Consider the following 18,740-nt stretch of genomic DNA (forward strand, 5'->3'; position numbering starts at 1 on the left):
CCAAGCATGAGATGAAATGAAACGACCAGACGCCAGCATGCTAAATATGATGATAAATCGTGCTTCTTTGGCAATGCTCCGCCCCTAAACTCCTGCAGAATTACAACATATCAAGGTCATTGATATAAGGATGTAGGTGTATATCGGTGGTGGATCACCAGCGGGGTGATAGTATTAATTTGCTGTGGTCAAAGGAGTACCGATACCTAGTTGGCGACTGGGCAATGATAGACTAGGTCATGTTATCAAGAAGTCCATGTTCATGTCATCGATAATTTTCTCCCAGTCCCAGCTTAGGTTCGGACTTTTATCCATCACATCCCAGACCTTCTCTACCACCCGAAGAGCGGGGACGATATTTCGTAGGCTCGAATAAGCCTGTAAGCTATTGAATCCAGCCTTGATGCGCTCTCGCTGATAGGGCTCAAAGGCAGAACACCCCAGGAGGAACAGGGGCATCAGCAGGATACTATATGCACCAGCGTCTAAGGGTAGCTGGCTGAGATAGAGAAGGCCATCGTCAACCACCTGCGATATTTTCTCATCGGGGCGTGACGGCCGAATGGTCCTGTAAAGGTACACCCATGTAGACTGTCTATACAACTGCGATGCCAACCAGTTGGGGTTGTCGGCAGGGTACGACGGCTCCCATGCACGGATTTGCGAGTCTATTCCAACAGCTTCGCTCAGTGTCTGATAATCAATTGCCGGTTCGATGCCTTGATTTATCCGCTGCCGTATCCTATCACGAAGGACTGTGATTTCAGATATGTAGTGGAACAGGCCATCGAAAATGCCGAGTAGAGCCCCAGCCTGAGCATGAGGAACAAAGTCAGGTAGACGAAGATCGCCGGCAAAACAGACAGGTCGTCGATCTAGCGTGGTCACCGAGTTGGAGACGTCATGGTACTGGAAGAACTCGACGATGAACTGCCTGAACTTTTCATTCCTCGGTCGTTGGGTGATCAGGAGATACCTTGCAGCGTCCATGTGAGACCTGTACTCGCCCTTGGTCTCCCCCTCGCAGATAGTGTGAAGGCACAGTGCAATAGTAGACGCAATCATAGGATCCTCGACCGGCAGGCTCTCCCGACGCTCAGTCGTCCGCGTTTCTGGTGACGTCGCCGTTGTACCGGTAGAAGTAGTGGTTGATGGGGATGGAGAAGACGGGCGGGTTGAGGATTGGGCGGCAATGGTGTTTCGCAGGTTTGTGATTGCGCGGTGGAAATGATAGTGCTTCCGCTCCTTTAGCAAAGGCTCCGGATCGCGGGCAGAGAGATGAGAGCCGGCCAAGCACATCAGCGAGTGCATCAGGCCCTTGTGCTGGGTGGCCATCGGCAGGAGAATCTCCTTGAACGGGTTGGAATCATCGTTGATAAGGGTGAGGACTCGGCTGAAGTCGTTGACGAAATGGTCGAGGAAGCGTCTGTCGATGTCTGTCTCGATGCCGTCGATGAGCACAGGCAGACCGCGGGCAAAGATGGCAAAAGAATGTCTTCTAGCAGCTAAATACAGCGAAAAGAAGAGAAAGAAAAAAAAGGTCGTCGTTGTTAGCCGGTTGGACGTTGGAGGGTTTGGAGGTCTGATTGTCCCAAAACGGTAATATCTGGCTCACCTTCTTCTATCTTCTGCTTTCCACTCTTCCAAACCTCCTTGACCGGGTAGCCCTCGCAGACAACGGCGTTTTTCTGGCAGTTGAGACACGCCGGCTTGGTCTCGTCGCATTTCTTCTTCCGCCGTCGACATGTTATGCATCCGGTCTTCGATCTGCCTTTGGTGACCTTGGTCTGGCCGGGCACTGGAGGAGGGTGTTTGCGCGGTCGACCGCGTTTTCGAGGAACACACGCAGTCGGCGATGGCGGGACGTCACTTTTGCCATCCGGTGGCTCGCTGCAGTGGAGACCCAGCGGTACCGCTCCGTCTTCGTCGTCCTCTACTTCCTCGACCTTTGGAACGACGTTCTCTTCGAACATAGACGATCCTGGCGACGATATCACCGTGAAGCTGAGTGCCTGGGTCACCTGTATTGGCGAACCCATCTCCGATGTGTTGCGGTCCGAAGAGAACACCTGGGTCGAGAAGGTCTGCTCGGCTGTCGAAGTATACGTCCACGGACCGGGAGATCCCCGGGGGATGTCATCAGGTACCTCGAGGGAAAGCCGGGAGAAGCTCTCGTTGGCCGTCGAGTTCGTGGGCGAGGGCGTGGACGAGTCGCTGGTGGTACCGCTGCTCTTGCTGCTTCCTGCATCCGCTACCTCGCAGCACACATCCCTCCCACCAAACCTGCCGACGCCGCCGCCGCTTTCGCTGGTATTATGATTCTTGCTATCCTTGCTAGGCTCGCTGCGGACATTGGAGACGTGACGGCCGAGGCTGATATTTAAAGATTGGCGGCAAACGTCGAATGCCGGCGTCCTCTGAGCGAACAACATCGACGGTTTCTCCAACATCCAGAATTCAACGCGAACTAACTAGGTCATCAAAGTGGAACACACGAAAAGAGAGAGCACGAATGGTGGAGGAGAAGGTTTTATTTATCTAATTTTTTCTCTTCTACCAAGAAAAAGAAAAGAGACGAAAAAAGGGAGCCTGAGCCAGAATTCAATCAAATGATGATTAGCCTCGCAACTCTAACGCACTGGTTAAAATATGAGGAATGCTATCAAACTTTCTATCTGGGATGGAGAGACAGACGAGAGAGATTCAGAGGCTGACCAGGGGCAAGCGTCCATCACCCTTCTGGCACTCCCGGAGCCAGGCCCTTGGACCAGATCGAAAAAAAAAAAAGTTGCAAAGGAGGCAAAGGAAAAAAAAAAAAGAAAAAGAAAAAGAAACGGATGGCGAGCGAGAGAAGAAAAGGAACTGGCTGAAAAGGAATGCGCAAATACACCGGTACCATATATGTATGCGGATTACGGTGTCTATTGCGCGGAAATGCTCGAAGAAAATATACACAGCAAACAACAAACAGTACCCAAGCCTCGCCGGCCCTTGTCGTATTTACTATTTATCACGATTAATATGGTTAGAGCGATCGCGGCCAGTGCGGGGACGGACTGTTACGCCACGAAGCCCGCATGTACACATATACGGGGTACAAGATATGCATCCAAGTACCTGCGGTTGGTTACAAGGGCGTCAGTGGGTGCAAATCTCACGAGATGCAAATCGAACATACTACTATGTATATAACAAGATACCAGAGGCCTCTGGAGCTCGACAGAACAACGGCCACGCCAGGAAACTCCCAAGCGAAGGAGGAGGCCGGCAGGCCATCCTAGTTGTTATTGTCTTTTTTTGGTGTCAATATTATGCCGGCCTCGTGGACACAACGCTTTAGCGTACAGATTGTGTTTTAAAACCCCTTCCAAGTGGTTGGATAGGTCACCTCACATGCTGTCTCGGAGTATTTTTCCAATGTACCACCCGGGGCACTGAGCACAACATGGGGACGCGTGAGCCAGCAATTCAGCCCCAGGTCAAAGAGGTCGGCATCAGGCGATACAATGCCATGCACAGTATCTTCCTTTCTCTTGGCTGGACGGCATGGTCTCGAAGTCCCGCTCAGATCCACGTCGTCAGTGACTTTCCCTAGTCCCATTCCTCACGCTGCGATCTAAGCGATAGTCATACGAACGCTGAAACATAGCACAATTCTACGGCGAGGAAGCATCCAGAACATTAGGTATATAACTGAATGTTCGTACACACATTTCGTGCCCTGTATCCTCGTACTCGCGCCCACACTTGGCCCCATGATAGATATGCGATCGAGAAACGGCCATCAAGCACAAGCTCCACGACCCGGTTTCCCCTTGCTTGGTGATCATCAACTCTCTTTAAAATCTCCACATGGCCTTGATACTTAAAATCGGGTGTTCTCGTGGGTCACTCTGGCTGTCAATATCTCATATGCCTGTTGAACATATAATCCAACCTCTTCTGGTATCCCGCAAACCCTGGCTCTAGGGCGTGCCGCCGCTTCCCCCTGGCGCCTTCGGTCGAGTTCCTGATGCAAGCTACGTGGTGTGAATATCCATCCCATCCCGATTCCGCCTCCACCTTACGCCATCCCATTCATATCAATACCTTTATTGTTGCAATCGTACTCCTCTAGATCTGCTGGTAGCGCTTCCACCTCCACATTTACCAGCATATCGACATCCCAACTCGAAAAAAGGAAATATCAAACTCCTGTCTTTTCGGCTAGTTGCTTCTTCGGTGACGCACTGGCATAACATCATTGGCTAGGTACATGAAAATTCCTCAAGTTTTTCTCTCTCATGCTGGGTGGTTGGCCAGACTCTTGATGCGCTGTTGGCTTCCTGGATACTGCTGAACCTAAAAACTGGGATCCAATCACAATATAGAAGGCTCTGAGCACCAAAGAAGATATTGCTACGCAAACTGTTGAATCAGTTACTCGGCGCTGTATGGAGTACCACGACACATAAAATCATGGAGAAATTATATGGACTCCGTACACCAGGGATGGAGTATCTAGTATGTATACTAGCTATATATATTACTCGGTGGATACTACCCGGTGGTGGGCTGCCCAAGCTTCTGCAAACAAACCCTCTCGAACAGGGACCTTAAACAATTCGAAAGTGGGCTGCAAGCCTCTTTTTAACGCCCAAGGTCACGGGAGGCGACGAGATTTTCCAAGCGGGACGATTTGGACTCTGTATAGGAAAAAAAACTTGCTCATGTGACTGGCCGTGCTGGAAATGTACAAGAGGACTCATTTAATGCTTCACCTTTTTACACAATCAGATACGCCCTGATGCTGTGATGGTGGGCCCTCCATTCGGGCTTGGACAGCAGTGCTAGTCTCCATAGAGACAGGGTTACGCAAGGGTAATCGGCACCCTTGAACTTCAGTATAATAGCATGCAGAGAATAAACTCCGCCCAAAGCCCATCATCCTGAAGCGCACAACAGCAGGCATGGCAGACAAGGTACTCCGGCTTGCCCAAATATGGAATAAAGCAAGTGTTCGGGCCTCTAGGCTAAATCCCTGACCGTATCTGTGGGCCAGTTAAGAATTACTATACAGGTAATGACTCTCCACACTCACAAAGGGTTGAGTCTGAGGGCGATCGCCGATCGAAATTTGTCCCATCAAATAAGAACCAATACAATCAATCCTTCTCCCCTGATATTGACCATTTACAGAAGGGCGTTTGGTCCCCATTAGGCACACAAGACAACTTCCCTCGTGTTGCAGTGCCAGAAAATGGAGCGCTTTATACGGGGTAGTTATGCATATATCCATTCTGTGCTTACATCCTTACGCAAATCCAGAGGTCATATCGCCGCAAATGTTGTACTGATTACGATTCCTTTATGGTATCAACCCCGGAGAAATTCCGACTTGAAAGCAGAAGAATATACCTTCAATACGGATACAACAGGAGAAGCGTTTGGTGGGACTTGCTCCGCTTTTCTACTGACGGGCCGCATTCCCCAAACCAAGCCATGGGTCATAAACCTTTGAATGGCCCCAGAAATATATATAGTTCGGTCGCTTATTATAAGGACCAAGAACCTTGCAGCCACCAACCACATTCTACTATGTACTATGTATGTAAGTCAGGAGCTTGACACCAACAAAGATTCAACCTTGGGTAAAGGCACTTTTGGTCTATGCGCCAATGACCATCCATGACGAAAATGTTTCGCAATATAAATACCCGCTGTGGAGAATATTAAATTACGAAAACGCAAGAGTTGGCGCTCTCATCCAGTCCCATCGCGAGTGGCCCTGCGCCTTTAAATACAACGAACCTAAATCAATGCATACACAATACTGCATACCTCATGCTCCATCTTCTGACAAACACAAACATACGGAGCAGTGCGTTATTTACTTCGTATCTTCCATACATACACAAGGCAACCGAACAGAGTTCCTCAACGCCTCGAACCCTCTGGACCAAGCATGTACTCCGTATCCGTGCTGACAGAGGAGGAAATATGTCGCATGACACCTTCCTTCAGCGAGCGAGACCCCGGCTTCCACTCCCGAACCTGGATTACGACGGTGTGGCTGGCGATGCTCCTTAAGCCTTTTTCCGTGTGTTCCGTGTCCAACAGACCTCAATATCAAGCCGAGTTGCTCAGCAAGGCGTAGAAGAGAAACTTCTGTCCCCTAAAAATGAAAAATGTCACCCATCCTACAGCATGCCCCAACAACTACATCCTCCCTTGCTGCAGGACAAATTAATTATCCAGTAGTGATGACATGGCACTATCACACTGGAAAAGAAAGTTCCAGATTTTGATATGACAGCCACCCTCTTGACTTCCCGATTTCTCACTTGCTAAATTAAATCATGAGGCAATTAACTCCCTAGTCCTAGCCCTCAGCCCATCAGGTTTCAAATGCAACTTACTTTCTGACGGGAGAAAAAAAAAAGGAAGAGGGGGGAGTAAGAGAGACATGAATCACAAAAAAGCATCAAGCGATTTTTCTGTCAATCTTCTGCTGCGCCACTCCAGCCATTCCTTTGCTAAACCAGAGCGAATATGCGAATTGCCATGGCCTGGAAATGTTCTATTTCTCCGGGCTACAGTTATCAATGGCGAATACTCTAACAGTTATCTCCAAGCAGGGCATTTCTTCGGTAATCCAGGTTTGGCCCATTGTCATATCATACGAAGGTGATTAAGTATGGAAACGGCATAGTTATGTAACCCCTCATCTGTGACTTGTATAAGTTGTTGGTCATGCATGACACGCATTACCCTTGCACTGGGCTATATCAAAAACCGCAAGTTATCTCACCCCCCATTTCCGAAAAGGGAGGCTACTGACAAGAATATTCGCTAAGCAGGTATATCTTGGCCTGCTATGTGATTTCGTGATACCTTATTGCGAGGAAACCCGGCATTTTTTGCGAATCTATATCGCAACATAGCCTTGTTTAAGTTATTTCTTTGAGCTCGTTTACATCAAACATCCGCGGTGTGCGACAAGAAAAAGAAATCGGGCTGTTTGGACGATGGCTCTGTCACACATTAAATGTCCCGCATCTCCTGCACTGTTGATCTTGCCATTCTCCTGGCCATTCCTCCAAAGATCCAGACACCGCAAACATCCTCTAACTGAATAACAGAATAAAGAGCATACCTTATTTTTTTGTGCTACCTTGTCTACACAGTGGAACACGTCCCGCTCCCCCAGAAGACAGACCCATCTGAAATGCCACCCCAAGACACTTCCAAACAAAAGAAACTGAAATCGCAACATTATTTTATTTCGAGGGAATTTCTTTTGAGGCCGCTTCTTCATATCTGCTTTTTGAAGGTGGCGATTAAATATTTCGACTGCCTATACACTTCCATCCGTCCAAAAGGGAAAAAAGGGGTTGTCTGATAGAAGATACTATTGGAGTAGAATTCCGCAGATCCGATATATGTGGAATCTACCAATAGGGATGCTTTAGGCCGTAATGGTTGCCATCAACTCCAAAACTGGGGGCCACAGAAGATTGCTAATTGGTAAGTTTTTTATGGATTCAAGGAGAATGCTCCTGCGCCCCTAGATAAGGCCGTTATTTGCCATTTGTGAAGATATCTCATATTTATTGCCGCAGGAAGATCGGCTATATTACGGGCTGCCAATGCTAGGTACGTTGTTGTGGATGAATCTGCAGTTTCCCGCCTGGACCCAGATGGTTTTCCCTATTTTTGTTTTTATACCCTACATTGAACAAGTGATTTCTCCTTGTTCTATAAGTGTCACCAGATTATTAATCGGATGCTTACCCGTTGACATCTGGGCCGTCTCATGGAGTGTAGATGTCACATATTTTATAGAACCTTTCCTACCTGGGTTCAAACATTCAAACAGCCAGTTTATGTCTGCCTGATTTTGGATGGTATCCTTCCTCTGCTCTTTGAAGCCCAGAACATCTTCCTTTTAGAATACCCTCGAAATCATTGTCTTTGACAGAGACCTAAGCCCCTAGATATATGGGTTCCCGTGTCCATTTCAGTCCCATAGAACCAGTGCATGCTTGTGGTTCCTAACTCCTTCTACTATTTGCTATGAAATAGTATATAATGAGAAGAAATCCCCAGCTATATCCATAGTATTGAGAGATGACCTTGCTGCCTGTATTCATGAGCACCTTATATGGTAGCCGTACTCCATAGAGTATTCCCGTTATCTGAAGCCAGGAAGTGTGATATACCGTCCTTTGGGCTGCTGAATAAAAAATCTCGAAGAATATATAGGTCTTATATGTAATACGATCTAGATGATATCTTTTCTCTAGTGTTTGTCGTCTTTCGGTCCATCTTCTCACATCACGAGGTGAAAGTTGCCGCGCTTCTTACAACGAGCAAACGACGTCAACTTTCACTTCGTCCAACTTCGACGCGTCGACGTTTCTCTCCTCCTCTCCCACATCAACTTGTGCATCTCGAGAGAACAAGTCTGTCGTTTAGTTTCTGTCATATCACACTCGTTTCTTTACCTCCAGTAGGTTTTTTCAGCTTCTAGCAACGCTACAGGCCGCGATCTTCACGATGCGTGCCACCTGGTTGGCATGTCTGGCTGTTGCTGGTCTTGCTGGAGGAGCATCCTCAGCCATGTTGCCGCAGGAGTGAGTAAAACTACTCGTGTTTTTGTTCCTGTTGCCCCTGCATTGCTGTCAGATGCGCAGTGCTATGAGTTATTTCCATACAACAGCAGTTGAACTCCCACTTTATATGCATCCGTTCCTTATCCTCTCTAGTGTACTCTTATGAAGCAGTACTAATATTCTGCAATAGCTGGTCCACCGGTAACCCCAGAATTGGGCATGAGACAGCAGTAACAACTGATGTCCGTTATCCAAACCCGCACATGACAAAAGCAGCGTTCGCTCCCTTTCAGAATGCTACCATCCTTACCCAGGCTGCAATAAATGCTCCAATTCTAACTACCACTGCGGTTGATGAACCAACGCTCCCGGCAACCAGTTTCGTGTCCTATACAAAAACGCTCTCGTTGGTTAATAATTCTCCACTTGCTGCAGGAAACGCTGTAGATCATGGTGAATCTACGGGCTTGATATCTAAGGCTGTGAAGGAAAGTTGCCTGTATTCAAACACTGTCGCCACTAATATTAAGGAAGACGCTACCGTCACAGAAATCGTTACTGTTACAAAGGTCATAACTACTACGGAAGTAGCCTTGGGTACTACGGAATCCATCATAACAGCCACATCTCCCACTAAACAGCCAACCTTGCCATCTTCCGCTGTCAGCGAACCAAGCCCCACAGCCGGATCTATCATACGTATCCCCACGTTTATGAAAGCTCAGATAATGAAAGCTGGAACGGCATCCCACTTAATTGGGCCTGGCCTAAGCGGATGGAACGCTTCCACATTTGTCACCATATCGACCAGGGAGGCCTTCAAAGCTGACTCGCTCAGATATGAAGTTAAACACGTGGCAACAGCGGTCCCAGCCCTCTCTATGCATCCACAAGTGTATGAGCGACAGGTTGGAGACGTAGTAACTGCAACCATAAACGGTAAGGTGGTATCATGGAAGAACGAATGGATTGGGCAGCAGCTGTCTTCGCCAACTTCAATCAAAACAAATACTTCAATTCTCATCTCTGATACGCCTATCCATAAACCTACAAGTGAGTCTTAACTATCCGGATACTAGGCATGAGAATATTCCTCGGGAAAAGTGTATTGATACGTTTTTAGAGACAGGCCAAATGGTTCGAACACATACAAGTGCTGCTGGTGCTGCACCTTCGTGCGGAGAGATTGGGTTCTTCAAAATAACCGTAAGATAATTGGTTTCTATACCATTGGAGTATGTCTAACAGTATGGTTAGTTTGATGACCTTCCAATATACTCGCCTGGCAAACACCAGAAGGCTCTGTTCCCACCCATCTTTAGCCCATACCACCATTTCTTCTTCTCCAGCGGTTGGTCATACGGCCCTCCTCCAGCAGAACCATTCGCACCGGTATCAAACCCTCATATTGGTATATATGTTCCAGCAAAAAAATGGGGTATGAGAACACGCTCTACGGGAGGATTTAGCGGAGGGCCTCGTGCAGCTCAGAAGCTATTTTGGTTCAATGCTTTCAGTGCCCAAGTGGGTTGTGATACTGGAAACAGCACGAATACTTGCGAGCTAACCGTGAAGGGATTGAAATATTCTGCAGAATCCGGCACCGAAGTCCCTGCTGCGGTCTCGAAATTCACGATTCCTCCCTGTATCGGATCCAAGCACTGCACTTTAACTGAGGTCCTCTTTGGGGATGGATTCAGCGGATTGTCAGGCATTGAGATCGATGCACAAGTAGCTGGTAAAGCTGTGATGTGGTATATCGACGACATCCAGCTACGATGGTATGATGATACATGTGCTGCTGGGATCAAACGTCAGCGTTCGCGCTTTTAAACACTCTGCTTGTCCTGGCTTTTACAATTATGGCAAAATTTGCAGACAGACCCGAGGACAGGGTTTTATGTGTTATTTTCTAAGCCTCCGGCTTATATTTAAATGTTTTCTCACAGCTTGTCAGTCAGACTGGACGCTGAAGTCCAAAATATCCAAAAATATAAACCAAAACAAAAAATAAATAGTTCTTACTAATAAATTAAAGTTATGCTTAAAAAGGGCCCCACACCACGAGTCGTCGCCGCAAAACCACGAGATGGTTCTACATACTATGTAGTAGAGATAATATCCGTGTCAACACGGAAGACACAAAGCTCATACGACCAGAGCTATCACTCCTTCCACGGAAGCTGAATCCGCAGGCAATTATTTGCTAGTGTCTCCTTCCAGGGATATCCCATTTATACGCTTGTTGTCGATAAGTGCTCGGGTGATAATAGAGAGTTGTTTGAATCATCCCTCTCTAACCCTCAACTCCACGGATGATGCTGTCCCGCATGCGCATCCTGAAGCTGAAGGCGAATCTATTTTCACTCCATCTACTAGTTGAATCCTCACGTCATCATCAGTTGAATCTACCGGATCTACCAAACACCCCAGCTAGCGAGCTACTTCACCGAGCTTCATAAAAAATAACCGATTTTAAATGAATTGCTCTAACCCTTCTTACCATATATATTCACACCAGCCGCCGGCTACGATACCTAACTACGAACAACCATATCTCTAGGTGTTGGTTACGCCAACGGATATTTATATTCGGCGGAACAACAAGACGAAATGATTCCGTTCATGCCTTGCGGCAAATCTGCATCCCTTTCTTAATAGCTCCCAACTTCCCCGCCACCTTTGTTCCCAGTTTGGCCACGTCCGCGTCAGTCAACCCGCGCCTGATTGCAGCTGCCTTACTGATCGCGGCCGGATCAGCCAGCCCCGACGGCGTCAATATTAAGCTGAAAATCGCAAGCGGCGCATTCTCGGGGTTATCGACGATGCTGTATATGTTAAGCGCTGCTTCCCCGGTAGTTCCTAAGATCGTCAGGATTGCTGCAACGCTGGATAGTTCGGTTACCGCGCCGAGTACTTGAACCGCGATGGGCACGAAAAAGAGGATGGCGCTCAGGAACCTGTTGCTACGGCCACCGTATAATTTCAGGCTATTCCTCCTCAACGGACGGTGTATAGGTAGACTTATACTTTACTTCGCCCTATAAATATGTCATACCACGCAGCATCATAAATATAAAAAGAATCTATATTCTACCTTATAGATAAATCGATTAATACTATTATAAAGTCTCCATTACTTAATACTATGTAAGTGCTAAGTTATTACTAATCAACCGCTCGATCCAACCTAGTTCTTACATAAGCTATGCCATGACGTCGATTTTGCTTTCCGAAGTTGCCGTTGAGATGAATAAATCGTCCGTTTTGGACTGCATTTTTTCTCTGCTCTCTCCGGGATAACGCCCATTTCCTCAGGTTTCTATTTTTTTGGGCCACCGGGTCATAGGCGCTTGGCTGTATCGCCTCCTCGCCGCCTTGGACATTTGATTCTATCGCTTCTAAGGGGTTGCCAGGCGTCTGTTCACTATGACAATCCTATCCATGCGGGAGCTTCTCCAGTTCCCTACTGGTGATAACGAAACGGATACAGTGATAAATGGCATTCACTTCAATACTACAACCTTGAATCATTTCAACTATACCCTTTATTCGAATGGGACTCTATCGAACGGCTCCAGCTGTTGGCTAACCTTCGATATCTACAAACCATATCTTTTGTCGAACGGAACCTTTATAAATGGCACATCGTGCTATGTACCGATCAAGGGGCTGAAAACTAGAGGGAGTGTCGGAATTGCCTTTGCAGCTCTTTTTGCAGCCACATTACTCTCTGCGATCATTAACCTCCGAAAACATGGTGAACGCTTGCTGCCGATTGAAAAGAGATGGACTATTGTTGGAAGACGGTCACAGTGGTATTGGATGATATTTCTCGCAATCTGTGGAGTTGTTAGTTGCTTTATGAGCATTGATGTTGATCGTGACTATTTGCCACAGTCAGCAATTGTGTTACAGAGCTTTTTCTATTATCTGATGATCCCTGTCATGCTTGCGGTAGTTTGGGAAGCTGTGAGGCACTGGTTAGTTATCCTCAATAAGACCTCAACACGTATGAGATTTTCCCTGCCATATTTGCTAACTCAATATCACACTTATAGGGGATCATGGCAGGAACGACAAATAGTCGATCGAGATAATTTTGCATTCCCCGCTGCAACAACGAGAGAACGTCAAGAACTGTATATGCCGCTAGTATTTTACCTTTTTGCGTTCTTGTCCTTCTTTTTATATATCCCAAGGTCGTGGTCAGCAATAGAGAAACAACGAACTTTCGACCAACAAGAAGCCGTGGCTAGACCTGCCGCAACTGATGCCCGATTTAAAGCTGGAAGTATCATTGGAGGTATTTGCATCTTTATAATCTGCTACAGCCTTGGACATAGCCTATACAGATATAAGTGGCAGGCTCAAGCACGACCGTCGCTTGTTTTCTTAGTTACGTCCGCCCCACTCAAGTTTATCATCGTCATTACTCTTGCGAGCGTCTCCATTGCTTTCAATGTTGCATCCTCGTTTATCTGGATGATTTCTCCCCTAAAATATGATGGTGGAGCGGGATATCTATACGGCTTGGGCTACGGGCCACATCTCATGATCATGACGGTTCTTAATATCTTTGGCTATCTTGATTCAAACGAGGATAGAGAATTAATAAAACAGCGAATCCAGCGAGGACACGCTTCCGATGCGGAACTCGGTATTGAAGCCGGTAGAAGAAAGCCTACATGGTGGAGGAGGCTTAGACCCGACTTCAAAGGCAATATTGGAAACAGTTATGAGTCCAGACTCCGCGCTCTGACGACAGAGGTTGGCGGTGGCAGGCCTACGCAGCGAAATATAGAGCAAAGGGTAGAGATGGGCGTCATTGATACAAGTCGCTATAGGGATTCTGTTGATTCTCAAGCGCCGAGGAACCCAGACCCGTTCGCAGACGAGCACCGCCACTCTCCAGACAGAAATTGCCAGCTCACTGGTAGCGGTTCTCCCGAATCAAGAATCGAACCTGGACTCAGCACAGGTCACCTGCAAAGCAGTGCCGCAAGTAACTTCTCTCAATCGTCTGGAGAAACACTTGTCTCTCAAGCCAGACATCAGCAAAATGTCAGAAGTATGCTGGATGTATAGGTTTGGCCATTCCGCTTTGCTCTTCTTTTTGCACATGTTCACCGTATATACAGCGAGCACCGAGCTGGCCTACAGCTATATACCCTAACTAACACGGTATTAGTATATATCTATGTGATACCTTATGTTATATTTTCTAGCGACTTTTATAGAATGATTCGATGAGCAATTTGACTGTATTTCTTTATATTGTGTTTAATAGGAGTCAATGGAATGATTTCCTCTATTATACCAAGGGTTAATATAATCCAGAAGACACTCAACTCATTAGCTGGATTTGTAAAAGGCACTAGATTATTGTATACCATCTAAATTCCGAAGTTCTCGTGTATCATGTAGATGACTTGTTAGCCAACTTCCTCGTGGTTGAACCTACCACCATATATACATTCTTAATAGGTGTCAAGCAAGCGAAGAAGATGAATATATATTATTTTTATGCCTAGATTCTATTTACGAGTACTCTGTATTTATTAATTAGCTAGATGACCTGAAATCACCGTTGTTGAATCTATCCAAAAGGATTTGCAGCATCTTAACATTATTATTATATCGATGCAGCCAGACGGACTACCAACGTTTAGATGCTACCAAATTTAAGGCTCATCCTTGAAACGCTTCGGTTGCTGATTTATTTAACGCCAACGCTTCACCTATCGACGGTTATCATCATCGTTTACCTGGTCATGGTCATTGTCTGGGCCTTGGATACTGACCTTGGTACGCATTCCATCCGTGATACGTAAAGAGGCATCTATATCTTCACTTGGCGAAGCACGTCGAACAGTTCTCTCGCTGAGCTGGCAAATCAATAAACGTTAAAGAATAGACTGGCTGGCATTTGGAATCACTAAAAAGCAAAGCCACTGCTAATAACCAATAGTTTGACAACTACCAAATAGCATCTCCTGGGCAGTCCAAATAGGAGAGGCCTGTGAAGAGGAAACACATATACCCAGTTTCAGACAGCACACGGAATCATGCTGCCTTGGAGCCGATGATAAAAGTACAGGCAGGATTACCATCTGCATCCTGCAAGACCCTACATGGGCATGCGATGGTTAAAAATACCTTCATACCATAAAGCCCCATGTTCCTTGCCTTGCCGTCCTTGGTTCCCCTGCCTCCCGCCACCCTTGACTGTTAGTTTTCTAGCTGTCCGTTTCTTGCTCTTTGTATTTTGATAGGTAGAAAACGTTTAGGACCCTTGAAGAGGGTGCTGTCGATCGCTGGGACGGTGTTTTCTTTTCTTTTCTGGTAGCCAGGGAGGCTATTATCGCAGGGCCAATCCCTCTGGCATAGCGCACTTTAACCGTCAGGCCCATTTGATAGTCGCTGATTTGCAGGCTGCCTGAACATAATGGACAGGGGAGAGAGTGGGTAAGGATGTATCGGATGATGAGAAAGGGAGAAGAAGAAGAAAAGAAGGGAGAGAATATGTATGTCCGCCATCCACATCCTTACATGGCCAAGATGGCTAGCAATGCAGCTTTTACGCTTGTTTGATTTTAGGCATTGTTACGCTTTGGCGGAAGACGGGAAGGTGGAGGAGCAAGAATGCTTATCATACAAGCCAGCCGTTCCCGTTAGCACAAGGTTGACTCCTTTCTCTGGCTTGTCGATTAAGCGATGCACAAGGAAAATTGGCTGACGGGACTAACAAAGTGTTTATTATATCTCGTCGGGAAAAGAAGGTTAGGAAGACTCAGCACGATCGGGACAAACATCAGATATGGTATAGAACGAGAATACACAGAACACGAGGGGCATAAAAAAGAAAAGAGAAGAAGAAGAAAAACAGTGATAGAAAACAGCGGTCAACTCCATTTGCCCGTCCGAATTTAGTCCGATAACTTTTTGTGACCGTGATAAAACCCCATGTGAAAGACAACAATCGAGGAATGAAGCAAATGAGAACAAAAGCAAATGAAGAAAAAAAAAGAAACAAATAATGACCCATTTAATGACCCACCACCTTACTTGAAATGCTAAAATCAACCCTTGGAACCGCAACGAATATGCCGAATAGGAATAAGAAGAAGAAGAAGAAGAAGAAGAAGAAGAAGAAGAAGAAGAAGAAGAAGAAGAAGAAGAAGAAAGGACAATAAATGGAGTATCGAGAAGGGGGCGTCACAAGTAGTAAAGAGATGGCCACATCAGACAGATTCGGACTTAGCAACGAATGTCAGACAGAGAGAAGGGAAAAGCAGTAACATCGTACGTCGTATGAAAGGGTCACTGTTGAGCAGGGAGTGAAAAAGGCAAGTCCAGTCGAGCTGTGACGGAGGTAAAAAAGGCGTTGAAGCTAGGCAGTAAACACCCTATCAAGTTGTCGAAGGGCTCTCATATCTTCGCCAAATCCAATTTTTTCGCTAGGAATGTCTTTAGGCCCTTCTCCACCAATGCCTGGAGCTGGGACTCCTTGATGGTAACCTGGCATACGGGCACTGTCGTTTAGCGGTGGGCCATTCATCAGGGCGTTGATGCTTGGAACTGCAGTGGCAGAAGAGCTGGATGTTGCGTCAAGACCGTGGACATGGCCGTTTTGTGGGTTTGACGATTGCGGTGAGCGGTTGATATGCGACAGGCCGGGGGATTTCATCGGCGTGTTATGCAGCGAACTCATTGCTTCTCTTGGTGAGTGGGAACCAGAGGAAGAAATGCTGAGACGCTGGTCTACTTTACCCGGCTGATAGATGTTCTCTCCAGGCCCCATATGGCTAGGCTGTGGATGCCTGGGGGTTTGAGATGCAGTGTAGTACGGGTATCCGCGAGGGCTGGCATTATGGCTGCCGCTGCCATGGGGAGGAGCAGAGGGCGGTTGGACATCAACAGGGTGAGGACGGTCGTATTGAGGTGGATATGCCGGCTGGGAAGGCGGTAGATGAGGATGTTGAGCGTACTGATACTGTGGGTGTCCACTGGCGCCTGGGAGCGGTGGTAGATAGCTTCCGGTATATGGCGGTTGTGCAGGATGCGGCTGCCCATTCATGGGGGCCGATGGCCAGTTATACGAGGTTGGCGAGTAACCATGGGGATGAGCAGCCGCTGGGCGACCATAATGCGGTATAGAAGGTGGTACCGAGTAAGGGGTTCCCGCCATAGGCCCACGGGTGACAACAGGAAGGTTCTGCTGGTCGTTGACGCTCGACTCCGGGTATAGGCCCTTCTGTGGCTGGATATGTCGCAACGACGGGTCGGTTGAGGGCTGGTTAAGGCCAGGAACGGTCGGATGGGATCGTGCATAGTAGCTGATCAAGTGAAGATGCTGGCCGGTCGATGTTGTTATGCTGAACGACTGTTTCATGAGGCCGTCTGGCTTATATCGGTATCCGTCAGGTCCTTCTTCGCCCCCTTCGCCTCCATCCTCGTCGCTTCCCCTATTGCTGTCGGGCGTCTTTCCGGCTCTCGACGACGCCTGAGCTGCATGGCTGCCTCCACGCTTGCCCTCCATCTCCCGATATGTCAAGAAGCTCCCGGATACTCTGCTGGCGCTCCAAGATTTGCCGTCTGTCCATCTTCGCATGCCAGCTTCCCGCTCATCCCAGACAAACACCGATCCCGACTTTATTGACTGTCTCTCCTTTTCCGATAGCCTTCTCTGAACTCTGGGCAATAGCCCAATACGGCATGCCTCGAACAGAATAATCGCGTCCGCTGGTGTGCGGACATGTCCGTGATATGTCTCCATCAGCGCCTGTCAGCCTGTCGGCGCAAAGCGTGTGAGCCGCTGGGTCCGAGGATATCGCGGATGTATCTATATACAGGCTGATACCCAAGCACGCCGTTCCTAGTTGTGTTTGTATGAACTACTGGCTTTGTTGGTCTTGTTAGCGATGGTATCTTTGCGAAAACGAACGCCCGCGGAGCTCCGACTCCCAAAACAAACACCCGGAAGAGCGAAGATACAATTGATGCAGAAAGAGAATAAACCTGACGATACACACAGCGCTTGCTAGCTTGTTCTCTGTCTGCTGTTTGCTGGCCAGGACGAAAGAAAAAGAGAAAGGGAGCTGGTTGTTATACCCCGTGAAAGAGAGGGGCAGAGGGCAGCAAAGTAGAGAGACAGCGATATAAAAGCACGAGAACGACAACAAAGAGCAACATAGACAAATATCGACGGTTAAAGCAAGCAGAGAGACAAAAAGATCTAGCTGTTACAGGCCGCAGGCAGCAATAATAATAGCCAACGCATTGAGGGCTGAAGAATGAAGCCCAGTACTTGGAACTAGATCAAGAACAACAACGAGAATTCACACGATACAAAGCAGACTCACCTTGATTCTCCCGGTGTCTCTCAATGTCTTTCGATGTCTCTCGTTCAAATCTCCCTCAGGTTTGACGGTTGGTTCGTCGATGCAGGAAGAGGAGAAGAAGGTGAAGAAATCAAGTCTGAAAAAAAAAAATGATAGAAGCTAAAGAATAAAATTGGGTAGGCTCAGAGTATAAGTGAGAAAAGCACCAGTCCCGAAGAGGCTTTTTTTGCTCCGGTGGATTTCTTGCGGTTCTTTAATTTTGTTTAATTATTTACTTTGCAAATATCGAAGAAGAAAAAGGCAGCAAAAGAAAAAGAAAAGCAAAGGGAGAGAAAAAGCAATTCGAGGTTTGAAGAACGAAGGAGAAGATTATAGATGCCACGTGAGGATGCAGAGGAGAAGAGACGGAGCCTACGGTGGGCCGTACTCCCGTATGTATTCATCCTTACGGTACGTACAGGAAGGGCTGACTTATATATGGATATCAGTACGGAGTTTTGCGTCGATACCCAAGAGAGAGAGTCGAGGGAGAACGCAAGTTGGAAAAGTATCTCGGTTTACAGCTCCACTGCCTTCGTATTACACTGAACGGCAGCAGATCTATCTTCCTGTCGCCTATCAGCCAGAGGGAGCCTCGAGTAAATCCTGACTCTCCCTCTGCTCCCTCTCTCTGTCGTCCTCACCAGTGTAACTCCGAGTGAGTTGCTTCTTCCTGGTGTCCCGGCGCTGGGATAAGGGAGGGGGGGGGGGGGGGATGGGATTAAAGGAGGAGGAAGGGAGCTTTTCCACGGGTAGACGCTAC

General features: G+C 47.4%; 5 protein-coding genes across 5 annotated transcripts; 2 read left to right on the forward strand and 3 right to left on the reverse strand.

Moving 5' to 3' along the window:
- Positions 1 to 237: 237 nt before the first annotated feature.
- MCYG_03418 (C6 transcription factor OefC) lies at positions 238 to 2,432 on the reverse strand (the record flags this gene model as incomplete). The annotated part of the gene is made up of 2 exons (XM_002847866.1): positions 238 to 1,436; positions 1,616 to 2,432. The coding sequence occupies 2 exons, from the start codon at positions 2,430 to 2,432 to the stop codon at positions 238 to 240; spliced, it is 2,016 nt and encodes a 671-aa protein (XP_002847912.1).
- A 6,106-nt stretch (positions 2,433 to 8,538) lies between these two features.
- Positions 8,539 to 10,781, forward strand: MCYG_03419 (conserved hypothetical protein; the record flags this gene model as incomplete). Its single annotated transcript, XM_002847867.1, has 6 exons — positions 8,539 to 8,615; positions 8,785 to 9,647; positions 9,718 to 9,800; positions 9,852 to 10,005; positions 10,189 to 10,407; positions 10,633 to 10,781. 6 exons carry the CDS (start codon positions 8,539 to 8,541, stop codon positions 10,779 to 10,781), a joined length of 1,545 nt encoding a protein of 514 aa, XP_002847913.1.
- A 436-nt stretch (positions 10,782 to 11,217) lies between these two features.
- Positions 11,218 to 11,904, reverse strand: MCYG_03420 (uncharacterized protein; the record flags this gene model as incomplete). Its single annotated transcript, XM_002847868.1, has 3 exons — positions 11,218 to 11,456; positions 11,630 to 11,680; positions 11,796 to 11,904. The coding sequence occupies 3 exons, from the start codon at positions 11,902 to 11,904 to the stop codon at positions 11,218 to 11,220; spliced, it is 399 nt and encodes a 132-aa protein (XP_002847914.1).
- A 119-nt stretch (positions 11,905 to 12,023) lies between these two features.
- MCYG_03421 (conserved hypothetical protein) lies at positions 12,024 to 13,994 on the forward strand (the record flags this gene model as incomplete). Its single annotated transcript, XM_002847869.1, has 3 exons — positions 12,024 to 12,577; positions 12,656 to 13,665; positions 13,885 to 13,994. 3 exons carry the CDS (start codon positions 12,024 to 12,026, stop codon positions 13,992 to 13,994), a joined length of 1,674 nt encoding a protein of 557 aa, XP_002847915.1.
- A 1,993-nt stretch (positions 13,995 to 15,987) lies between these two features.
- MCYG_03422 (cAMP-independent regulatory protein pac2) lies at positions 15,988 to 17,373 on the reverse strand (the record flags this gene model as incomplete). The annotated part of the gene is made up of 1 exon (XM_002847870.1): positions 15,988 to 17,373. One exon carries the CDS (start codon positions 17,371 to 17,373, stop codon positions 15,988 to 15,990), a length of 1,386 nt encoding a protein of 461 aa, XP_002847916.1.
- Between the last annotated feature and the right edge of the window lie 1,367 nt (positions 17,374 to 18,740).

This window comes from Microsporum canis, genomic scaffold (genome assembly GCF_000151145.1).
Source record: "Microsporum canis CBS 113480 supercont1.3 genomic scaffold, whole genome shotgun sequence".
NCBI classification, from domain to species: domain Eukaryota; kingdom Fungi; phylum Ascomycota; class Eurotiomycetes; order Onygenales; family Arthrodermataceae; genus Microsporum; species Microsporum canis.